The 19,349-nt window shown below is 30.0% G+C and overlaps 2 protein-coding genes across 2 annotated transcripts; one reads left to right on the forward strand and one right to left on the reverse strand.

Moving 5' to 3' along the window:
* The first annotated feature begins 771 nt into the window (after positions 1-771).
* Positions 772-3,556, forward strand: LOC114195103 (PHD finger protein MALE MEIOCYTE DEATH 1). Its single transcript, XM_028085496.1, has 3 exons — positions 772-1,066; positions 1,661-1,904; positions 1,999-3,556. Exons 1-3 carry the CDS (start codon positions 772-774, stop codon positions 3,554-3,556), a joined length of 2,097 nt encoding a protein of 698 aa, XP_027941297.1.
* Positions 3,557-5,198: 1,642 nt separating this feature from the next.
* LOC114193210 (uncharacterized protein At3g50808-like) lies at positions 5,199-12,615 on the reverse strand. Its single transcript, XM_028082929.1, has 4 exons — positions 12,481-12,615; positions 5,805-6,077; positions 5,550-5,696; positions 5,199-5,464 (listed from the first exon to the last, which is right to left on the reverse strand). Exons 1-4 carry the CDS (start codon positions 12,514-12,516, stop codon positions 5,297-5,299), a joined length of 624 nt encoding a protein of 207 aa, XP_027938730.1. The 5' UTR covers positions 12,517-12,615; the 3' UTR covers positions 5,199-5,296.
* Positions 12,616-19,349: the final 6,734 nt, after the last annotated feature.

Here is a 19,349-nt window from a genome sequence, read left to right on the forward strand (position 1 = left end):
CAATAAAATATTGGTAAGCAAATTCATCGAAAAATATTGTTTCCATAATTGTAAAATTCGTAATTTTTGGAGGATTTGAGACTTGGGATAAAAATGTTTTCAACAATTTTCCTAAAGTCTTCTTTCTTTTTCAAATTTTTATTAAATATGTGACTAAATACCTTGAAGCCCACAATTATGGGAGCTGGGCGAGAAAAGTAGGTCACCCCATCCGTTTTCGACGTGCCGCGTAGAAGCAAAACTATGAGACAACCCTCATTGTCCCCCTAAAGATACACAAATCTTTCATTCCCAAATCTTAAAGTGTGAAGAGAGTCCCATACACAACATGTTCCTCTGCCACCAACACCCACATGTAAAAAAAATATTTTACTCTCAATTTTCTTTTAAATATTAGTGTCTCATTTTCAAAAGAAATACGCTTTCAGTATCAAATATTAAATTTCAAAGACTGAAATGTTTTCCCCAAACCATTTTTAATCTTTAAATAATAAGTTTGTATTGTTTAATAAGTTTTCTCTACTCGTTGACCAGATTCTGACCGTCGATGATACATCATCAACGCTTCCCACAGTTCCACGCGAAATGACGAATATACCCACGTGAAGAAATTCAAAGGCGCCAATGCTTTATAACCGAATTAGTTCGTTGAGTTAAAGCTTTCTTCTGCTCTCTTCTCTGGTTTGCACTCTGTTCCTCGCACCAAATCACGATGCGAGAGTGATCGTAATCGAAGCCCAAACCATTTCCTCATATTCATCATAGTTCGCAATGTCTTTCACTCTCATCGAAGCCTGCAAGAAGCGAAAACGGTGGCCAAAATTTTTCAGGTTTCACTCCTTCGGTGACCCTGGTATTCCAATTGTACCTTTGGGTACTTTCCGCGATAATGTTCGGGTTTTCCTTCAAGAAGCTGGAGAACCTGAAGATTATAGTGTCTCCGGGAACCCCCTATGGTGTACCCTTCTCATCCATGATAAGTCCAACGTAATGGCTCCTCTTTACACCGTCGAAGAGCACGTCTACCACTCTTCGCACCCCTTCTGTGATCACTGCCGCTGCGTAGGTTCGTTTCCGATTTCAATTTCTTGGGTTTCCTTTGGTTTCTGTTTCTTGAAATTGGGTTGGCTCAAATTCGGGCTTTTGAGCTCTTTTCTGAAATGGATGTGATTGCGTTCTGTTCGTGAAAAGAGTTTATTTTTTTACGTATTTTTTTATTTGTTCTCGTCGTGATTGAGTTATCTGTTTCGGTGCCGGTTTTGCTACTTGTGATGACGAGGGTTTTTTCCAGTTTTGGATTTTTCTATCGTAGGGTAGACTTAGCTCATGACTATTGAGGGGGATATATTAGTGATCAAGTTGGTTTGAGAAAATTTCATCTTTAACTTTTATCTTATATTTTGAATTACAAAAACCATACTTTAGCAATTTTAAAAGTGTGTAAAGCAATGCAGACTTCTGAAAACAGAGACAAAGTGAATAAAAATGACATTTTTTTTCATTAGAAAAGAAAAGAGAAACATTTTTTCACGACTAGTTTTCCAAAAGTGATGATTCATTTATTGGTTGGAGGTTTGACGATTTCTGAGTGGGTTTTAGAAACCGAAATTGGCTGATACTGATGCTGATATTAACACCCTGTTTGGTTAATAATTGATAGGTTGGAGTGGCCATTTTGTATCAAAGAGAAGGTATCATTTTATAATCCCGATGGACAGTGGGTGGCATAAGCCCTTAGATGAAGATTCTATAGATAATCAGAGGCATCTGTTGCATGGGGTGATTCATTGCAATGGATATGGCCATTTGCTCTCTGTAAATGGCATTGAAGGAGGCTCCAAGGTTCTTAGTGGCAGAGAGATTATGGATCTATGGGATAGGGTATGCACCAACCTCCGAGTAAGGTAAAGAAAATCCCAACTCAACGTTCATCTTCATTCTCGTTGTGTTAAATTAACTTATTGAGCGTTCAAGGGTCGACATTTTTTATGATATCAGGAAAGTTGCAGTTGAAGATGTTTCGTGTAAGAGGTCTATGGACCTTCGCTTACTTCATGGAGTCGCCTATGGACACTCCTGGTTTGGCAGATGGGGTTATAGATTTTGCCGTGGAAGCTTTGGAGTGACAGAACCAAACTACAACGAAGCAATGACAACGCTGGGCTCCTTGGAGCTAGACATGATTGCAAAAGATTTGAGTAAGACAAAGTACAACAAAGAAATCAAACAAATGATTCGGTGCTATAGAGATATGAGTGAGACTCACATTATCTCACTCAGGGATCTCCTAAGGTTTATGCTTACTGTAAAGTCTTCCCGTTCTCCAGCGCCTAAGATAACAGTCTCCTATTCTGCCGCCGCTGATTCTACCTGTTCAGCATTAATGTCAAGAAATTCAACCAAACACACTCTTCCAACCAGATCAAATTCCATGAAGGAGAAATCTGTTAGGTATAAGAAGTTCAGCAATGCAGTGACTAACATGGATAGTAGGTGGCCGACAAGGAGGCTAGAGTTTGCAGCTCAAGTGATTGTGGACGCACTGAAAGAAAACAAGGCTGTTAAACCAGGCACAGGTGGGATGGCAAGGCAAGATGTGAGAGATGCAGCTAGGCTTCACATTGGTGACACAGGTTTACTTGATTATGTACTTAAATCACTGAACAATGTCATTGTTGGAAACTACGTTGTTCGTCGCATGGTGAATCCATCAACTAGAATTCTAGAGTACACTATTCACGATCTTGGCAAGGGGTACAAAGCCCCTGAACTGGAGACTGAGGGAATGGCTTATGTAGATCAACAAGTAGTAGAGTCATCTTGGGTGCCCGGTAACGATGTTTACTGCGATGTACTGTTTTTGTACAAGAATGTGCTATTGGGCTACCCTGATTCAGAAGTAGTGGACTTGGCCATTCAGACAATTCTAGACAGCAGATACTTTGTAAAGGAGTGGGGAGAGAGGGATGAAATAGAGGAGCAGTCATTGACATTCATTTGCCGGCTGCAACCAAATTTTGTGGACAAAAAGTATGAGTTGAAAGGTCTACCATGTGGTGAGGTTGTGGTGGTTCCGCTGCATGCAACGGTTGGAGACTTGAAGAGGGCTTCTGAGGCTGCTCTGAGGGACACTTACTGCATTGCAGAAAGGCTTATAGTGACAGACATTAAACAGCTTATGGGAGTGAGTGATGAGGAAGTGCTGTTTGGACTAATCCAGTCCGGTGTAGAACTTTGTGTGAGGGGAATTGCCATTGATTTGTGCACGAATTTGAAGTATCAGGGTGGATCTGATAACTGGAAGGTGAGATGCGAGTGCGGAGCTCAAGATGATGATGGGGAGAGAATGGTGGCTTGTGACATTTGTGAAGTGTGGCAGCATACTCGCTGCTGTGGCATTGATGATTCTGAGACAGTGCCACCACTTTTTGTCTGCACTGGTTGCTGTGATTCACTCGTACCCTCCAGGACCGAATCATCCTTTTGTGCAGATTCTCCTGATTCTTTTCTCATTTCAGCAGATCCTTCTCTTCTGCTAGAATATGAGTATGCGTGATTAAACACTGTTGTAACATCACTTGCTTAGAATTAGAGTATACCTTTTTTTTTTCTCTGTTCTCATTTCAATTGTTCATATATTTTGGTCTTATTTTTTTCACACCTCTTTTCGTTGATGAGGTATGTTAACGTCTCCCATCTGAGACGTTGGTTTTATGTAGGTGGTACCAAAGAATAGCTCCCTTTGTTTTTTTATTCCTTGGTGATTTTATACTTTCAAGTGAAGGAAAAAACAATGCGAAAGTTGAAGGAATCAACAATGAGGAAAAACTGTTGTATCATGGTTGCTCAAAATTAGTTTTTTTCACGTGGTGTTTTAATGTCCCTTTTGAAGTAACGTTTTATTTCCCCCCTTGGTGATCTGATACTTTCAATTCGGTGAAGGAAAGATAGTAAGTGGAAGGAATAGTACTTGTCTTAATTAGATTTGTTCATGTCTCAATTCGAGCTTTACCTACAAAACTCCACACAAATAGGGTTTTCGTTTGGTTTGGGTCAACAATTTGAGATATTATTATAGTATAAACTTCTTCATCAACTTTGTAAATGTTATAATTGAATTAATGACTGAAAAATAGCACCAGTAACATAAAAAAAAAGTTTGATTCATTGACATCATAAACTACCACAATAAAAAAGGTAAAGTTGAGCGCATTAATATCTAAATGTAATGACATGGTGATTGCTCCTCTAGTTTAGAGCTAAATTAAACCTTTTTGGTAATGAAATTTGGATGGAATTGAACTTATCGTAGAATGAATAACACGTGTCCATTCGTTAAACATTTAAATAAGATAAGAAAACAAGAAAAAAAAAATTATTAAGAAATCTTACAAAAAAAAAAGTCACAATAGTAGGAAAAACTAATCTAGAGAGGAAAATATATGTTTATGCGCCCATATAGACTCTTTATAGCTAGCAAATAGATCTCATATATGTTGGCAATTGAAAATATTGTTTTAATTCAATACCAAAAACCCGTTAATAAAGTGCATTTAATAATAAATAATAATATTGTATGTCTTCATCAAAACGCAGATGATAATAGCTAGGAAAGTGTACAGCTACCTTTTTAAAAGTTTAATTAATCATCAAGAAGAGTTATATTTTCCTTTGAGTTTTTTCTTAAAAGTTTGAGCTTAACCTACAAAATCATCTATTCCAATACTCTTTATTTTTTAATACCTTCTTAATTTAATCTAGTTGAAAACATAGTTTTAGAGAAAACGAATCAACCATCTCTGATAGAGTCTTCTTTTTCGCTTTTACACATTTATCATTGCACAACAAAAAAATATCTAATCGTCATCGTATATTTCTGGGACAAAATGCTTCTGATATTCTCCACATGAACTAATTTTCTCAAATTGTGAAATTTGAACTCTTCATCCTTTAGACAGTTCAGATTATATTTCTTTAAAATGAAAGAAAGTAGTTTAACCAATCCTATCAAATAGACCTACTATATTGTCATATGCATGGTGTTAATAAATGCTAAAAGATTTCTTTCTGTTTCAACCACGAAATCCACAACAATAAAACATGATATATATATATAGTACTACATGACATGATAATATCAAAGTTCAATCCACAAAATACCAATTAATATCCATAATATTTTAAGAATTGAAACACAGTAATAATTAGTTCAAATGTCAGGGTCAATAAACTCCAAGATGCAATTTATTCGAATCTTCCATATCCAGATGAAGGGCATGTGACATACTTGAGAGTTTCAGAAGAAGGGAGCTCTATGGGGTGATCCCTTTCTTTTCCTCTTTTGTGGCTTTTGAGGTTCAGAAACAGTTTCCTCTTTCTTTTCCTGCTGAGGGGGAGGACGAGGAGTCTGGATGGAAATGAAGGGAGGAGTTGAATCATCAGGGTTATTTAAAACAGCTCTAACCTGCAAGTTTAGATGTAAACCAGTAAGAGACTAAAATTATATGAAGAACAATACATGGTTGTGATTGCCAAATTATTGTCATCACCTTGCAAGAAATGGAGCAATAGCGATATAAATCAGGTTCAGTCAATTTTCTTTTGCAAGTATTGCATGATGTCTCATTGTTTGCTGTTGAACCAGAATGTGGTAGAGGATTCAGTGAAATAACCAGTCGCTTGTTGCATTTGTAAGGCTGCAACCAGAAAGGAACCAAATCCACACATAGCTTATAACATTCATTTTGAATGTTATACATAAAATATTTAGCATGAATAAAAACGTATCATATTATGTATCATACCTGAATTTGTGAGGTGTCAATATACTTTTCCATAGTTGCAAGAGAGACAACATCCTTGTAAACATGCCTATAGATTTTCAGTATTTTGTGATGGCGATGAGGACCTGAAGCTATACAGTATTGACAAACTGACAAATTGCAGTTTATACAATACTTGTTCAACTCATTCTTACGGAATGGATGAGTTGAGCACGAATTAAAGAAAATTTTTCTCAGAAAAGCCTCAAGCCACCTTGGTTTGTGGATTTTTCGTTCCTCCACTTCTTGTTCATCCTACAAAGTAAATAATGTCAAATAAGTTTGTACTACAAAAAGAAATCAATGTTCATTTCACATCGTTATTTATCCATTGATCTTTTTGTTAACTTTATTATTTTTCTCCTCTTATAACCAAAGTAATCATCTTACATAAATGTTATGTCATTACGTTTTAGTGTATATTAATAAGTTCAAGTTCATTTTGTAGTTTTATGAATATCCTTTCATGGCCATGACAACAAAAATCTCTATATATATTATGTGAGTCCATTAAAAAAATGTAATACATTACTGTCAAATTATTCACCAATTCAGATTTAGTTATTTTCTTATTGGAGGTTGTGTTATAAATGCCACAAATCAAGTTATTTGCCGTAAGATTTCAGAATTAAGATTGATGTTTTATCTAGTTTAGTGTAGGACTCCATAGTAGTGAGCAAAGACTCAGAACAACAAGCAGATTCTAATATTAGTGGAGTTGACTGTGAGATAGTTTGGTCCATAGAATATATTCTAAGAAGGTTCATTCTTGAAAATGTTGTATGACTTTGGAGTGACACATTCTTTTGTGTTCAAATTATGTATTGAATAGTTGAAACTTCCATTGAGTGAGCTTAAGTGTGATATATTGATGTATATATGAAAATCTAGTATGGTGATTGCATCTTCAGTATGCTCTAGATGTAAGGTGTTTGTTGAGGGATCCAAGTTCAAGATAAATCTTGTTGATATAACTCTAAAGGGCATGGATGTGATCTTAGATATGTATTAATTATTTATCAATCCCATTCTTATAGATTATGGAAAAGACTAATTCATATATGTTAGTCTTTATAAGGATGGTATATTTTAAACTCAATCATTTTTTTCCAAGATGTACAAGATGGTGCAAAGTGCTTTACGATGTTGGCTCAAATGGTGGCAAGTGATGATAGTTTAGTGGAAATATGCAAGTTGTGTAGGAATTCATGGATGTGTTTTTGAATTAGATCGTGAGTTATTACCTTCAATACAGATAGACTTCTTTATTGATATAGTTTAGAATGTGGACCAATATGCATGACGTTATACATGATGACGTTAGTAGAGTTGGAAACATTGAATAAATAGGTTTTGTTTTTTTTAGAAACAATTAATTAGACAAAGTGTTTCTGTACGGGGTGTTCCAAGGTTGTTGATAAAGAAAAAAGATAGATAATCAAGATTGTGCATTGACTATAGGCACTTGAATAGAATAAATATTTGTTGTTTAACATTGATGATTTGGTGAGTCAGATACATGGAATAGTGGTACTCTTCAAGATTGATTTGAGATCTAGATATCATTGTATTAAAGTAAAGATTGAAGATGGGAAAAAACAATTTTCAAGATATGGTATGGTCATTGTATGTAATTTTGCATTTTAAGGTGATTAATGCTCCAATTATATCCACATATTACATGAATAAGATTTCCAGACCATATTTATATCTATTGTTGGAGTGTTTATTGATGACATAAAAACTTGAAAGACACTTCAGGCCAATATTGTATATTTTGAGAGAGAAATAATTGTATGTGAAATTGTCCAAGTGAGGATTCTAGATGTTAGAGGTGTACTTTTTGGAACATGCTCTCTCAATTGAAGGGATTTTTATTAATTTCTCTGAAGTTGAGGTTGTTCCATAGTAGGACCATTCTAAGACAACTATAGAGATAAAGAGTTTTGTTAGGTTGGCTGGTCACTAAAAGGTTCATAGAGGGAGTCTGAAAGATAGTGACTCTTTTAACTCAATTGACCTATAAAGATAAACATTTGGTTTAAATAGAAAAATGGGAGTAGTGTTTTTTTTTGGGTTGTAATAGAGGTTAAGTAGTGCTCCAAGAAGGATAATATGGATATTTACACAAAGATTCATAAAACAATGTCAATATCTAACATTATGATCAAAGAGCTAGTTGATAAGTGTCTAAAATACGTAAAATTTTTAAATAAATTTTACATTTATCATGCTTTAATTGATCACATTTTTGTAAGTAAAAATCCTTTTTATTTATAATTACAGAATGAGGTACTAAAAAGAAGAAAAATAGGAAACTGATGAATCTTTTATGATTTTGCAACAATTTCACGAATAATTAAAGATGATGTAGTTGATCCCTAAAATATGTGGCTGAGCTCCAGTAAGGTGGTTAAAGAAAGATCCAAAATGTGACTTTTAAAGCTGAGCCACAACAAAATGGTGTTCAACATTGAAGGTGGAACATGGCTGAGACATAAGAGAATGATGTTTAACACTTAAGAAGGTGCACGGATGAGCCACAAGAAGGTGGAGTTGAGTCATAGAAGAAAACCCTTCAGAGAAGGAAACCTCTGTGTCTAAGTGCCAAAAGTTAGGTTGAGCACCGCAAAAAAATTTATATAAATAAAGACCTCAGTCCTCATTTTAGACATTGAGTGGAAAGTTAGAAATGTAGTAGTAGAGTATGACTAGGTCTGTGAGGCTAAAGAGAGATGCTTTTATTGTAAATTTTATGCCTAGATGATGTTGAAATTGTATTGCAATATTCTGAGTAGTTCAACTATCTCGTGTTCAAGTTTTGATGTAATAAGTTCTAATTCTATGTACTTCTATTTTTTGGATATTTATCTATACTTTCATTCAATAGTTTGCGGTTTGATTTATGCTTAATGATGAATTGACAACTTATCTATTTAACTAGTTTGGATTGAGTTGGAAAACTGATCACAAACTGTGGTCCAATCAAATCATCACACTCTTACTAAAGGTTCCCATAAGATGTAGAAGGTGTGCTGTATGAAAGAGTCCTGCACTTAAGGCAAGAAATTCATTCAACAAGGAGTGGAGAAATCGCACTGGGTCTGAAGTTCTTAGGTTTTAGTGATTCGGGAATGAACCTAGATCTACTTTTAAGAGTACTCTCAGGACCATTGAATGATTTGCACATTAAATAGACAATATATTAGTGGCACAGTAGAAAAAAAATGAGACGAAATCCAATCATAGTCTCCACTCCATTCAATCTATATAATATATGCTAATATCAATATTTTCCAAAAGAAAACCGAAAAATAAACTATTACTATAATTTCTAAATCCCCATAGATATGATAATCCTCATTCGACTATCCTACAACTGATGCGGTGTACTTGCCAATAGGTCACACAACTTTTAAAACTTACTTTTGTGTGATGTTGGAGCTTTTGAAGCTCAAGTCCCATGAACTAAAATTGTTGAGCCTTAAGCTCAATAGACTAAAATTCTCAACTAAAATTTACCCCATCATCACCAATGTTGTTGGAAGCTATCAAATATAAGTCTTTATGTAACAATAATATATGATCATATTAGTCGCAATATACTAGCAATATACTAGTCATGACTAATGATTTCCTCAATATTATCTGAAGAAAAGAAGTATTAGAGAATTGTTGAGTATTGATCAAACTAATTTTTTAGTTGGATAAGATGAGATACTAAGGTTTAAAGGAAGAGTATCTCTCATGCGTTAAAGATAATGATTATTGACGAGCATTACACAGTTATAACAACATGTTATGACAATTAAAAAAAATATATATATATATATATATATATATTTATATATGAAAATGAAGTATCTTTATTAACTTTATTACCCATTTACATGGGTGGTCCAAGAATATGATATCATGTGGGTCATTTGTGAATAAATTAACAAATAGTACTCACTTTATACAAATAAACTTAAGTATTTATGTGCGTGTATATAAGAATAATTGTACATCAAAAGGACAATTAGACTACATGAAATACTTGTGGGTATAGTATTTTAACAAAGATATTAGGCTTCCTTCCAAGTTTTGCTAGACACTACATAAAGCTACTAGGACTAGTTTGACTCTTAGTTCAATGTACCATTCTCAAATAAATACAACTTCGCATAAGACTATTCAATAGTGAGGATTTATTAAAGATTTGTTTACTAGATCATATAGATAGATGAGTCTAAATAGACTAACAAACTATAAAAATATCAATTCTACTGCGAAATTTTAGCATTGACAAGTCAATTCACCAATTCCGATTCATTTTCATTTTCTAATAAATTTTGTTAAATGTATCTTTCTTATGTTAAGAAAAGAGATTTTTAATCTCTATTTTATACTAAAAGTATAAGCGATATTTATTACTTTTTATAATACTTAATTCATAATAATAATTAAAATATATAGAAGATTGGTGATGATAGAGATACTTTAAAAACTAAACTAAACATTTATAACATCCCGTAAATTAATTAATTTCATAGTGGTACTGAATTATATAATTGAATGTTATAAACATGAACAAATCAAATTTAAAATTGTGTACTAAATAATTTTATGTAACAATGTAGCTTAATATACATAAATTCATTTGACAAATCATATGCTAAATAAAAAAATATTATATATATATATATCAAATATAATTAATATATTATAATTAATTATTAAAAATTTGATACTATAGTCAAATCTAATTATGATAAAATTGAATGTACAATAGTAATAAAACTTAAGAGATCTATTGTATACTAAAATACCTTTGGATTTTTCTATTTTAAATTTATTGAAGATTTTTTTTTTCATTATAAAAAAGATAAAATTTCAACGTATAATATATAAGTATATTTTATAGTAATTAATTGTTATTTAATAATGTATTTTTAATGTAGACACTTATTCATATGAAATTCTATATTTTATTTAAAATCACATTATATTTATTGAATTTAATATATATATATATATATATATATATATATTAATAAATTAAATTAAAATAATATTATATAAAATAAATACATTAATTAATATTTATATCAAAATTCTAAATATTTGGAAATTCGTTTATCTAAATAACACATTTAATAATTGCATTGATATAAAAATAGTACAAGGATTATTGCAAAGAAATTTTATAATATATTCTACAATAATTTTTTATGATAATTAATTTTCTTTGTACTTTACTATAATTTTCTTAAACACTCTATGGCTATCTAACAATTCACAGGCAATGTTTATAGAAACTAAACACTCTATATATTTATATATGTTAAGACATTACATTTTGCAAAAATTACTGCGTTTATTGAAAAAGTCTATATATTTAGAAATTCATTTATCTAAATAATAGATTTAATAATGCATTAAATAAAACAGCGTAAGGATTGACGTTACAAAGAAATTTTATAGTATCATCTACAATAAATTTTTATGATAATTAATTTTCTTTGTACTTTACTATAATACATTAAAAGTCATATTAATTATAATGTTTAATGTATTGACTGTATAACAATTCATAGGGAATGTTTATAGAAATTAAACTCCATATATATATTTATATATGTTTAAGACATTAAATGTTGAAGAAAACTACTGTGTTTATTAAATATATTTCATCTGTATAGAGGTTCACATGATATATTACATTTATGTAGTAAAACCAAAATTTAATATTATTATTAATGTCAATAAATACAAGAACCAATACTTTGTAAGAAGAATTCTATTTTTGATTATGTTCTGTAATTTAATTCTTTAAATAACAAAAAAAAGTAATCACTATTTCAATATTTGTGTTTGCGTATTTAATAATTACTTTTACTAAATAATATATTTTAATATAAAATTTATATTTAAAGTAAGATATTTAATAAACATACACCATAATGTTTCAAATATTAGTTATGTTGAATTTAATATATATTGCAATAAATGTTTTATAAGAAAAATATTCTTTTATCTTATATATATATATATATATATATATATATATATATATATAGTATTAATCAATTAATTTTTGACAAAAACAATTTTGTTCAAGTTATTTTTTCAGCAGACCAGTCTGATGTTGATAAAAAAAATCAATAAAATAGAAAATTTAAGCTTGATTGGGATTTTTCTTGCTTTCTATGCTTGAAGAGTGTGATAATTTTCATTGAAACAAAAAGTTGTAAACAAAGTTTGAAAAACCTAAAAAAACTTGTCATACTCTTTTCCACTTTAATCTTGGTTTTTGTATGAAATTGAACCCAAGAAATCAATTGTTAATAATTCTGCCATTTCATGTTTCTTCTCCGGCTAAATAATTATCCAATTTCATTTAATAATATCACTCTCCTCTTTCCATAGTTCACAAATTGTGCTCTATAAATTCTTGATAAAAGGAACTAAGCATAGAAAACAAAGTTGGTAAAAGAAGCATACCCTTATCAAAAGAACAATTTTTTTTTTCACACAATTCTTTTCTGTGAAAGGGGATATATATATATATATATATATAAATGAGTAGAGAAAAGAGATTAAAGTATATGGTAAATGCCACTGAATTTAATTTAACATGTAGAAAATATAGAGGAAAATTTGTGTGGGCACATACCTTGTCAACTTGTCTGGAGGAAGAAGCACTCATCATGTCCTTTCTTGCAGAATAAAATTGAAATGAAATTAGATTAATATTTCAAAAATGAAAAGATGTTGAAGGAGGAAATGCATACTCAATTGCATGAATGAGATGAATAGCGAAAGTAACGAGAGAAAAGAATACCTCTGAATTTGTAGTGTTTGAAGAAGAAAGAGTTGAAGAACACGCGGCGAATGAAAAAGACAAATAAAGACTCCGGAAAATGGGCATGAAACGGAAGCGTTTGTGCTCGCTCAACTTGTTCAAAAATCGATGAGAGTTTCACATAAATTTGTGGCCCTAACCCCAATTACTATTCTCCTTTATAAAGGCATTAATTAATGTTTTAAATTCAGAAGAGGCCATTTTTTTGCTGATGAAATATTTATTATTAAGGTAGATAATTTTGTATACAAAGATTAATGGCTACATTATTTGAATAACACAACCATTTAAGAATAATGATGATTTTTTCAATAAATTCAAAGTTCAATCTTATCATATTAAAGGTAACGGAAATAATGCTTTGTTAAAAAAAATGTTACTTTAATAAGATATTTTAACTTATATAATTATAATTATGTAATTTTGATATTTCTATCTTAATTACGTTTTATTAGTTTTTAATTTTAGTAGGAATAATTCAAAAAATACGTGTTTTCAATTAAGTTTTTATTAAATTTCGTTAGTATATTGAGCACTCAACTTCTTTATATTTTTTAATTTAGTATATGATAATAAAATTCTTATGTTTTTAATCATCTTCACATACATCTTGAACGAGTTTTTTCAATGTTGTTGAGCCCAAAGTGGTTGACAAACTATAATAGGATTACAGGACATGGGTGACAATATGAGTATGGTCCATCGGGCGGGCCTACAGGCTCGTAAAAATAATGTGGGGTGGGACAGGACAATGAACCTGCAGACCCACAAAAATAATGTGGGGTGGGCCAGGACAGTGAACCTGGAGGCCAGTAGTGGTCCATCCCGCCGAAGTCAGCAACCCGCGCGAATCACGGTCCACAAGCTCGCTTAAAAAAAAAAATTTGTACTTGTGTATATTAGTTACTTTTTTTCTGAACTCTTGCATCAACGTTATAAATTCTTGTATGACTGATAAAGATAAATATTATGTATTTTTTAATGTACTAAAAATACATCTTCTATGTCAAAGTACGAGTATGAATATGATGAAAATGTTGAATTATCAATTTATCATTCAACTCCTCAAAGTCTTTGCTTAGTGATTTTGTGAACTTCTTAAAATTTCTCAATTTTTTAAACATTGAAAGTTTTATCATAAGAATTTAAAAAAAAATTAAAAAATTTAGAAGATACTTGGTTCGCCTATATGATTCCAACAGAATACCTTTTCGTTGACAAGATTTCTGGTCAATGATGGACCCTGGTTAGGATATATATATATATATATATATATATATATATATATATATATATATATATATATATATATATATATATATATATATATATATATATATATATTGTTTTAAAGTATGAGGGATAAAAAAATTGGTTTTGTTATAGATAAAACTAAAATAACTATTGAATTTAAAAACATGAAAAAAAATAATAATCACCTTTTTACTTGCTCACTTACTATTTATTAATAATTTGGTGACAAGTTGTCAATATCACATATAATAATAAATTAGTTTAAAATTTCAATTTTAGTATTTGATTGTTATTAACCATCTTTGAAATATATCAATCTTTGACAAAAATAAGAAATACATTTTACTTTAATCGAATGATTTTTGTTTTATGATCATCATCCAAACAAGATTACGAAATAAAATGGAAAATACATTTCTTACACACAATATAATTATTTATATTGGAAAAAATATGACTGAAAATCTTAGTTTTGATTTAGTTATTGATAAGTTCAATAATTTAAAATAACAAAGCAATCTATTATATGTATGTGATATCCCCGTCCGTATCCGTCATAATACCTATTTCTGCCTTATCCCCATCCCTGCTTAAATTTTTAAAATCTTAAGTCTATTAAATAAATATATATATATATATTATACTCTTTTTGATGTTTAATTCTTCTAATTGTTTGACTTGTCAAGAAATTCAATCGCATTTCCAAGATATTTTTCATCTATCACAACCTTTATGCAATTATCTTCAAATAATAAATGTTTTAAATATTTTTTTATGTTTCACAATTGAATATTTCTATTCTTTTCTAATATTTTTATTTATTATATATATTTTTTTATATGAAAATATTTAACACTCTCAATTTAAGTGTTCAATATCATAACCTTTCATTTACTAGATAATATAAAAAATTATCTTATTTATTCAATTATTATTAATTTTTGTTTCATTTGAAAAACTTTTTTGTTCTACAAAAATAATTTTCTTTTATTTATCAACCATCGACTAATTTATATTTGAAAATTTTTCTTGAATTTCTAATGTGTTTTTCGTTAAATGGGATTGTTTATATAGTTATTCTTGGAATTTGCTTTAATACATACTCATTCAAATGCTATTTTCACCCCTCTTTTCTTATCGGTGTTATTTTCACCTATTAGAGTGTTGGATGGACCTATATCAAGCAAAATTGGTATTTTAGTGAAATTCAATGTAAAAATGCTCCGTTCAACATTTGATGAATGTTTGGATGATAGGACTTTAGCACGAATTTGGAAGATCATGTGGTTGTGATCGCATTTAAAGGTTAGGCTCCTCGATGGAATATTTATACCTCATGGGCTGTGTATTACTTTAGTTAAAGATATATATTTAGATTATACGATAAAGTTGGAACTTTGTGGTACAAAATATATATATATATATATATATATATATATATATATATATATATATATATATATATATATATATATGAAAAAAGTTGGCAAATTTGCGGTTTTGATTCCTTTTATTAGAGTAATTATAGATTTATTATTATTATTATTATCTCCTCAAGCAAAGAAGAGTTTAAGTTAGTTTATTTTGGTATTTGCGGCTGTTTGTTTTATTATTTTAGTTTTTGCAGAATTTGTGAAGATCTTTTTTAGTTATTTTATCATAGTTTAAGTTAAGGTGAACAATGATTAGTGGTTGCATCAGATATTTATGGATGTTCCTTGGATTTTTTTATGTGTTCTATGTTGACTATTAAAAAAATAATTATATTAGTACTCTTGTTAATATACTTTAAAATTTCAAAATCAATGTTTATTAATGTGTTTTGAAGGTACAACAGAAAAATAACAAAAAACAAAAAATATATTCTAGGTATATACGAAAATGTTCTTTTAGTATATTTATCTTTGTTGTATCAAAATTGGTATAAAAAAAGATGATGGTGTAGTTTATATAAGCTCTCTGTGTGTGCGCGCGTGTGCGTGTGTGTGTGTTTTGAGGGATTTGAAAAGATGAAAAGGTGTGTGGATAGGTGGATGACTCAACAAAAAGGTACGAAACTCCGTTCGTAAGACTTTCTGAGAGAGTGGTGGGAAATGGAACTTAAGGACTTCACCACGTATGTCTCTTGGAGAACAGTAGGGAGTGGACTCTGTCCTAGTGAATATGAGAGATTTTATCTTTGTGGGATGAATAATTGGTAAATTGTGCGTATTGATACAACTGGTGAACTTCGCTCGTAAGTCTCTCCGAGAGAGCAGTGGGGAGTAGACTTCATCCATAAGACTTTGGGAGTAGTGACACATTCTAACTTTAGTGAATAATGAATAATTAGTAAGTTACATGTGCGAGTTAAAGTTGATAACCTAATATTTGCTTAGTTATGGGAGAGTAAGAGGCTGGAAAGTGGAAACGTTGTGGGAATGTGTGATAATTGCAAAAGTATTTTATCGGGTAGTTTTGTATGAGTCGATGCATTGCGCTAAGATCATTTGTGTGTTGAGTTGGTGTGTAAGGTCATAAGTGGTTGCAGTGTTGCTTTAATAAATTTTTTGAGTTGTTTTGTAAGATTGCATGTGTTATGAACGATAGGATATGATCATGAGTGCGGTTAGAATGTTGGTCGAAGCATATGATGTGATTTTTATATTGTTCGATTGTGAATTATGATTTTAAGGTTGATTGTGTGTATGTTAGCTCACTCTTTTGTTTGTGTGTGACTACAATGATCATATTTTTATACATGAGCAAATGATAATGCAAATGCAATTAAAGATACACAACAGTTAGGAGATGTATTGAGATTTTAGTAGAAAGAGTTTTATTTTGGTAGAATAATGTATTAGAGATATTTAACTCTATTTTATATTTGGCTTATTTGATAAATTACATTTTTTTACTGAGTTTGATTTTGAAATTTGATAAAGATTTTGAACTTTTTGTTCATAGTTAAGTTTTGATTATGATTAAGTCATTTGATAAGATGTTAATGACATCCTAGATAGGGTGTTACACTTTTGATGATGTGGTTGAGACTAACTGATGAAAGAAATTGTGAGGTATAAATTGTTTATGATTTATTGTTTGAGTTTATTAGTTGTGTATGAATTCATTGAATAGTATTTTAGGAGTCATAATTTAATTTTCTCCGTTGATGTTGCTAGACTTTTTAAGAAACTGTGGGGAGTGTGTTTATGAATAAGTTTGGAGACAATCATGTGTAAATCTTGATTGTTGTTCGAGAACTTCTTGTATTGTGTAACTTTTTATTTTGCACCCCAATTCCCCCATTATTTCCATTTTTGAAGCTTTTACTTCATGTACCCACACACTTACTCATACACTCCCACACTTTATATTTCCACTTTTACCCTTATTTTTAATTAAACCTAAACCTTTTCATATATACCATCTTTTTCAAAAAAAAAAAAATGTAAAAAGAAATTTCGTTTACTCTTTGATTTTTTTCGCACATGATACTTATTTTCAAACAATAAAAAATATTAAAAAAAATACAATTTTAGACAATAAAAAATCAATTTTAAATAATTTTTGTGGGTGGTTTGATATTTTTTATGTCTCCAATATTTTATAATTATTTATTTTTACTTTTTAGTGATATAATATAATAATTTAAGAGTGATTAAAATAATAAATTAAAATTAGGTAAAAGAATAGATCAAAATATGGTTATATTTTCTAAATTGCATTTATAGGATAAATTTATTTGAACCATAAGTATAGATTTATTAAATAAATAAAAAGATGAATGATGTATTCACATCACATGCCAACCCCTGTGACAAATTTGTTCTACCTTGTCTTCCGGATACAATTAAAAGACGCCCTCTGTTACTATCGCCACATACAAACACTATAAATTTCCTCTATAATCTTCTGTCTATGTGGAATGATGTAATACTCATTAACCTTTTCAATACTACACAAACTTCTATTCTAAAAACTTATTATAACAGAGATCCATATAAATTAAAGATCAAATTTTATTATAGTATAAAACTAAGGATATATCTTTCTTTATTATATATGTCAATTTTGTAAAGATGATTCTTGTAATACTTCTTTCGAACAATAAAGAGACGGTATTGGAAAAAAAATGTTAAATATATTTTTTACTTTTAAACAATTTAATTTTTTTTTATATTTAAATTAAATGATATATCTAAGTGACATGTTTGTTATGTAAATTAAGCTCTACAATAACCTATAATATAATCACATTTAATTTATTGTAAACATGATTTCATAAAATATAAGGATAAAATGAATACATAATTTATTTTATGAACGAAAGATAGTTTTTTTAAATAATTTAAAAATAAAATATATTTCTCAAAAGAACACATCTTAGCACTTTTTCTTAAACACGGTTGAAGTTATCGATAACAATAAATTTCCTTCATTTTAGGTTGAATCAGTAACTTCTATCCTATGATTAGTGGCTTTTACTTTGACAATGGAAATCCAAAGAGCATTTAAGTGAAGGGAATAAATTTGCATGAATCTCATGAGAAAAGCCGAATTCATAATTGGGAGCTATCAAGATTATTGCTCAATAAATTTCCGAGGTTTCTGTTAATATCATTACAATTATTCTGCAGAGTGAAAGAGACTTCCATTAAATGAGTCTTTCACAAGCTGTCATTATTTCTTGAATCTGCCACTGCAGATAATTAGATTAGTTAAATGTTTTCTCGTCAACTCAACTTGTCAAAATTTCAAACTTCACACGAAATCATGATTTAAATTTTGAGATTCTTCTTGCTTAACAGGGAAAGAATCATTTTAATATATGTTCGAAAGATAAGAAATATCTGAAGATATTATTATCTTATGAAATTTTAAAACATATCAGATGATGTCGTGGAATTTATTTTTCTCTGTTTTTCTTGTTGGAATTCTAACATTTTTGTAATAATTAACTAGTGCAATGCATAAAAAAAAAAAAAAAACTTCTCTTCCTTTCATCTAGTCATGTCGATGTATTCTTTCCTTGCTTTTTCCTATTTTCTCTCCTAAAAATGATATTATCCACTTCATATTTTAAGGTGGCTATGTTGACCAACAAAGAACGAAACAAATTTCTTCCTTCCCAAGGCACGAGCAAAGAAAATTCTTTCTGCTTGGAATTTTATTTTAGCTCAAATCAAAGTCATTACTTTTGCAAGTCATGCTGAATTTGTTGTAATCATGAAATGGATTCAGTGACTCTAGACCATAGGCTAGCACGAGAGTTTTACTTTTCTCTACCTTCCTCAACACGTTGGAGACTTTTCATTTCGACTCTCTCCCACCACTATAAAGCTTCCCCTCTGCAGTGCTTAAACCACAAAAACTTATCAAAAATTGATCTAAACTTTGTGGAACAATTAGCGATGAATAATATCATCAGAGTGGGACTACTTCTG

This window comes from Vigna unguiculata, chromosome 8, assembly GCF_004118075.2.
Source record: "Vigna unguiculata cultivar IT97K-499-35 chromosome 8, ASM411807v1, whole genome shotgun sequence".
NCBI lineage: Eukaryota > Viridiplantae > Streptophyta > Magnoliopsida > Fabales > Fabaceae > Vigna > Vigna unguiculata.

Coding starts and splice junctions, on each gene's coding strand:
- LOC114193210 (XM_028082929.1), bottom strand. CDS start 12,516: ATGATGAGTGCTTCTTCCTCCAGACAAGTTGACAAG. Junction 6,078..12,480: donor CCTCCAGACAAGTTGACAAG/GTATGTGCCCAC, acceptor TTTACTTTGTAG/GATGAACAAGAAGTGGAGGA. Junction 5,465..5,549: donor ATTGCTCCATTTCTTGCAAG/GTGATGACAATA, acceptor CTAAACTTGCAG/GTTAGAGCTGTTTTAAATAA.
- LOC114195103 (XM_028085496.1), top strand. CDS start 772: ATGTCTTTCACTCTCATCGAAGCCTGCAAGAAGCGAAAACGGTGGCCA. Junction 1,067..1,660: donor TGATCACTGCCGCTGCGTAG/GTTCGTTTCCGA, acceptor AATAATTGATAG/GTTGGAGTGGCCATTTTGTA. Junction 1,905..1,998: donor TGCACCAACCTCCGAGTAAG/GTAAAGAAAATC, acceptor TTATGATATCAG/GAAAGTTGCAGTTGAAGATG.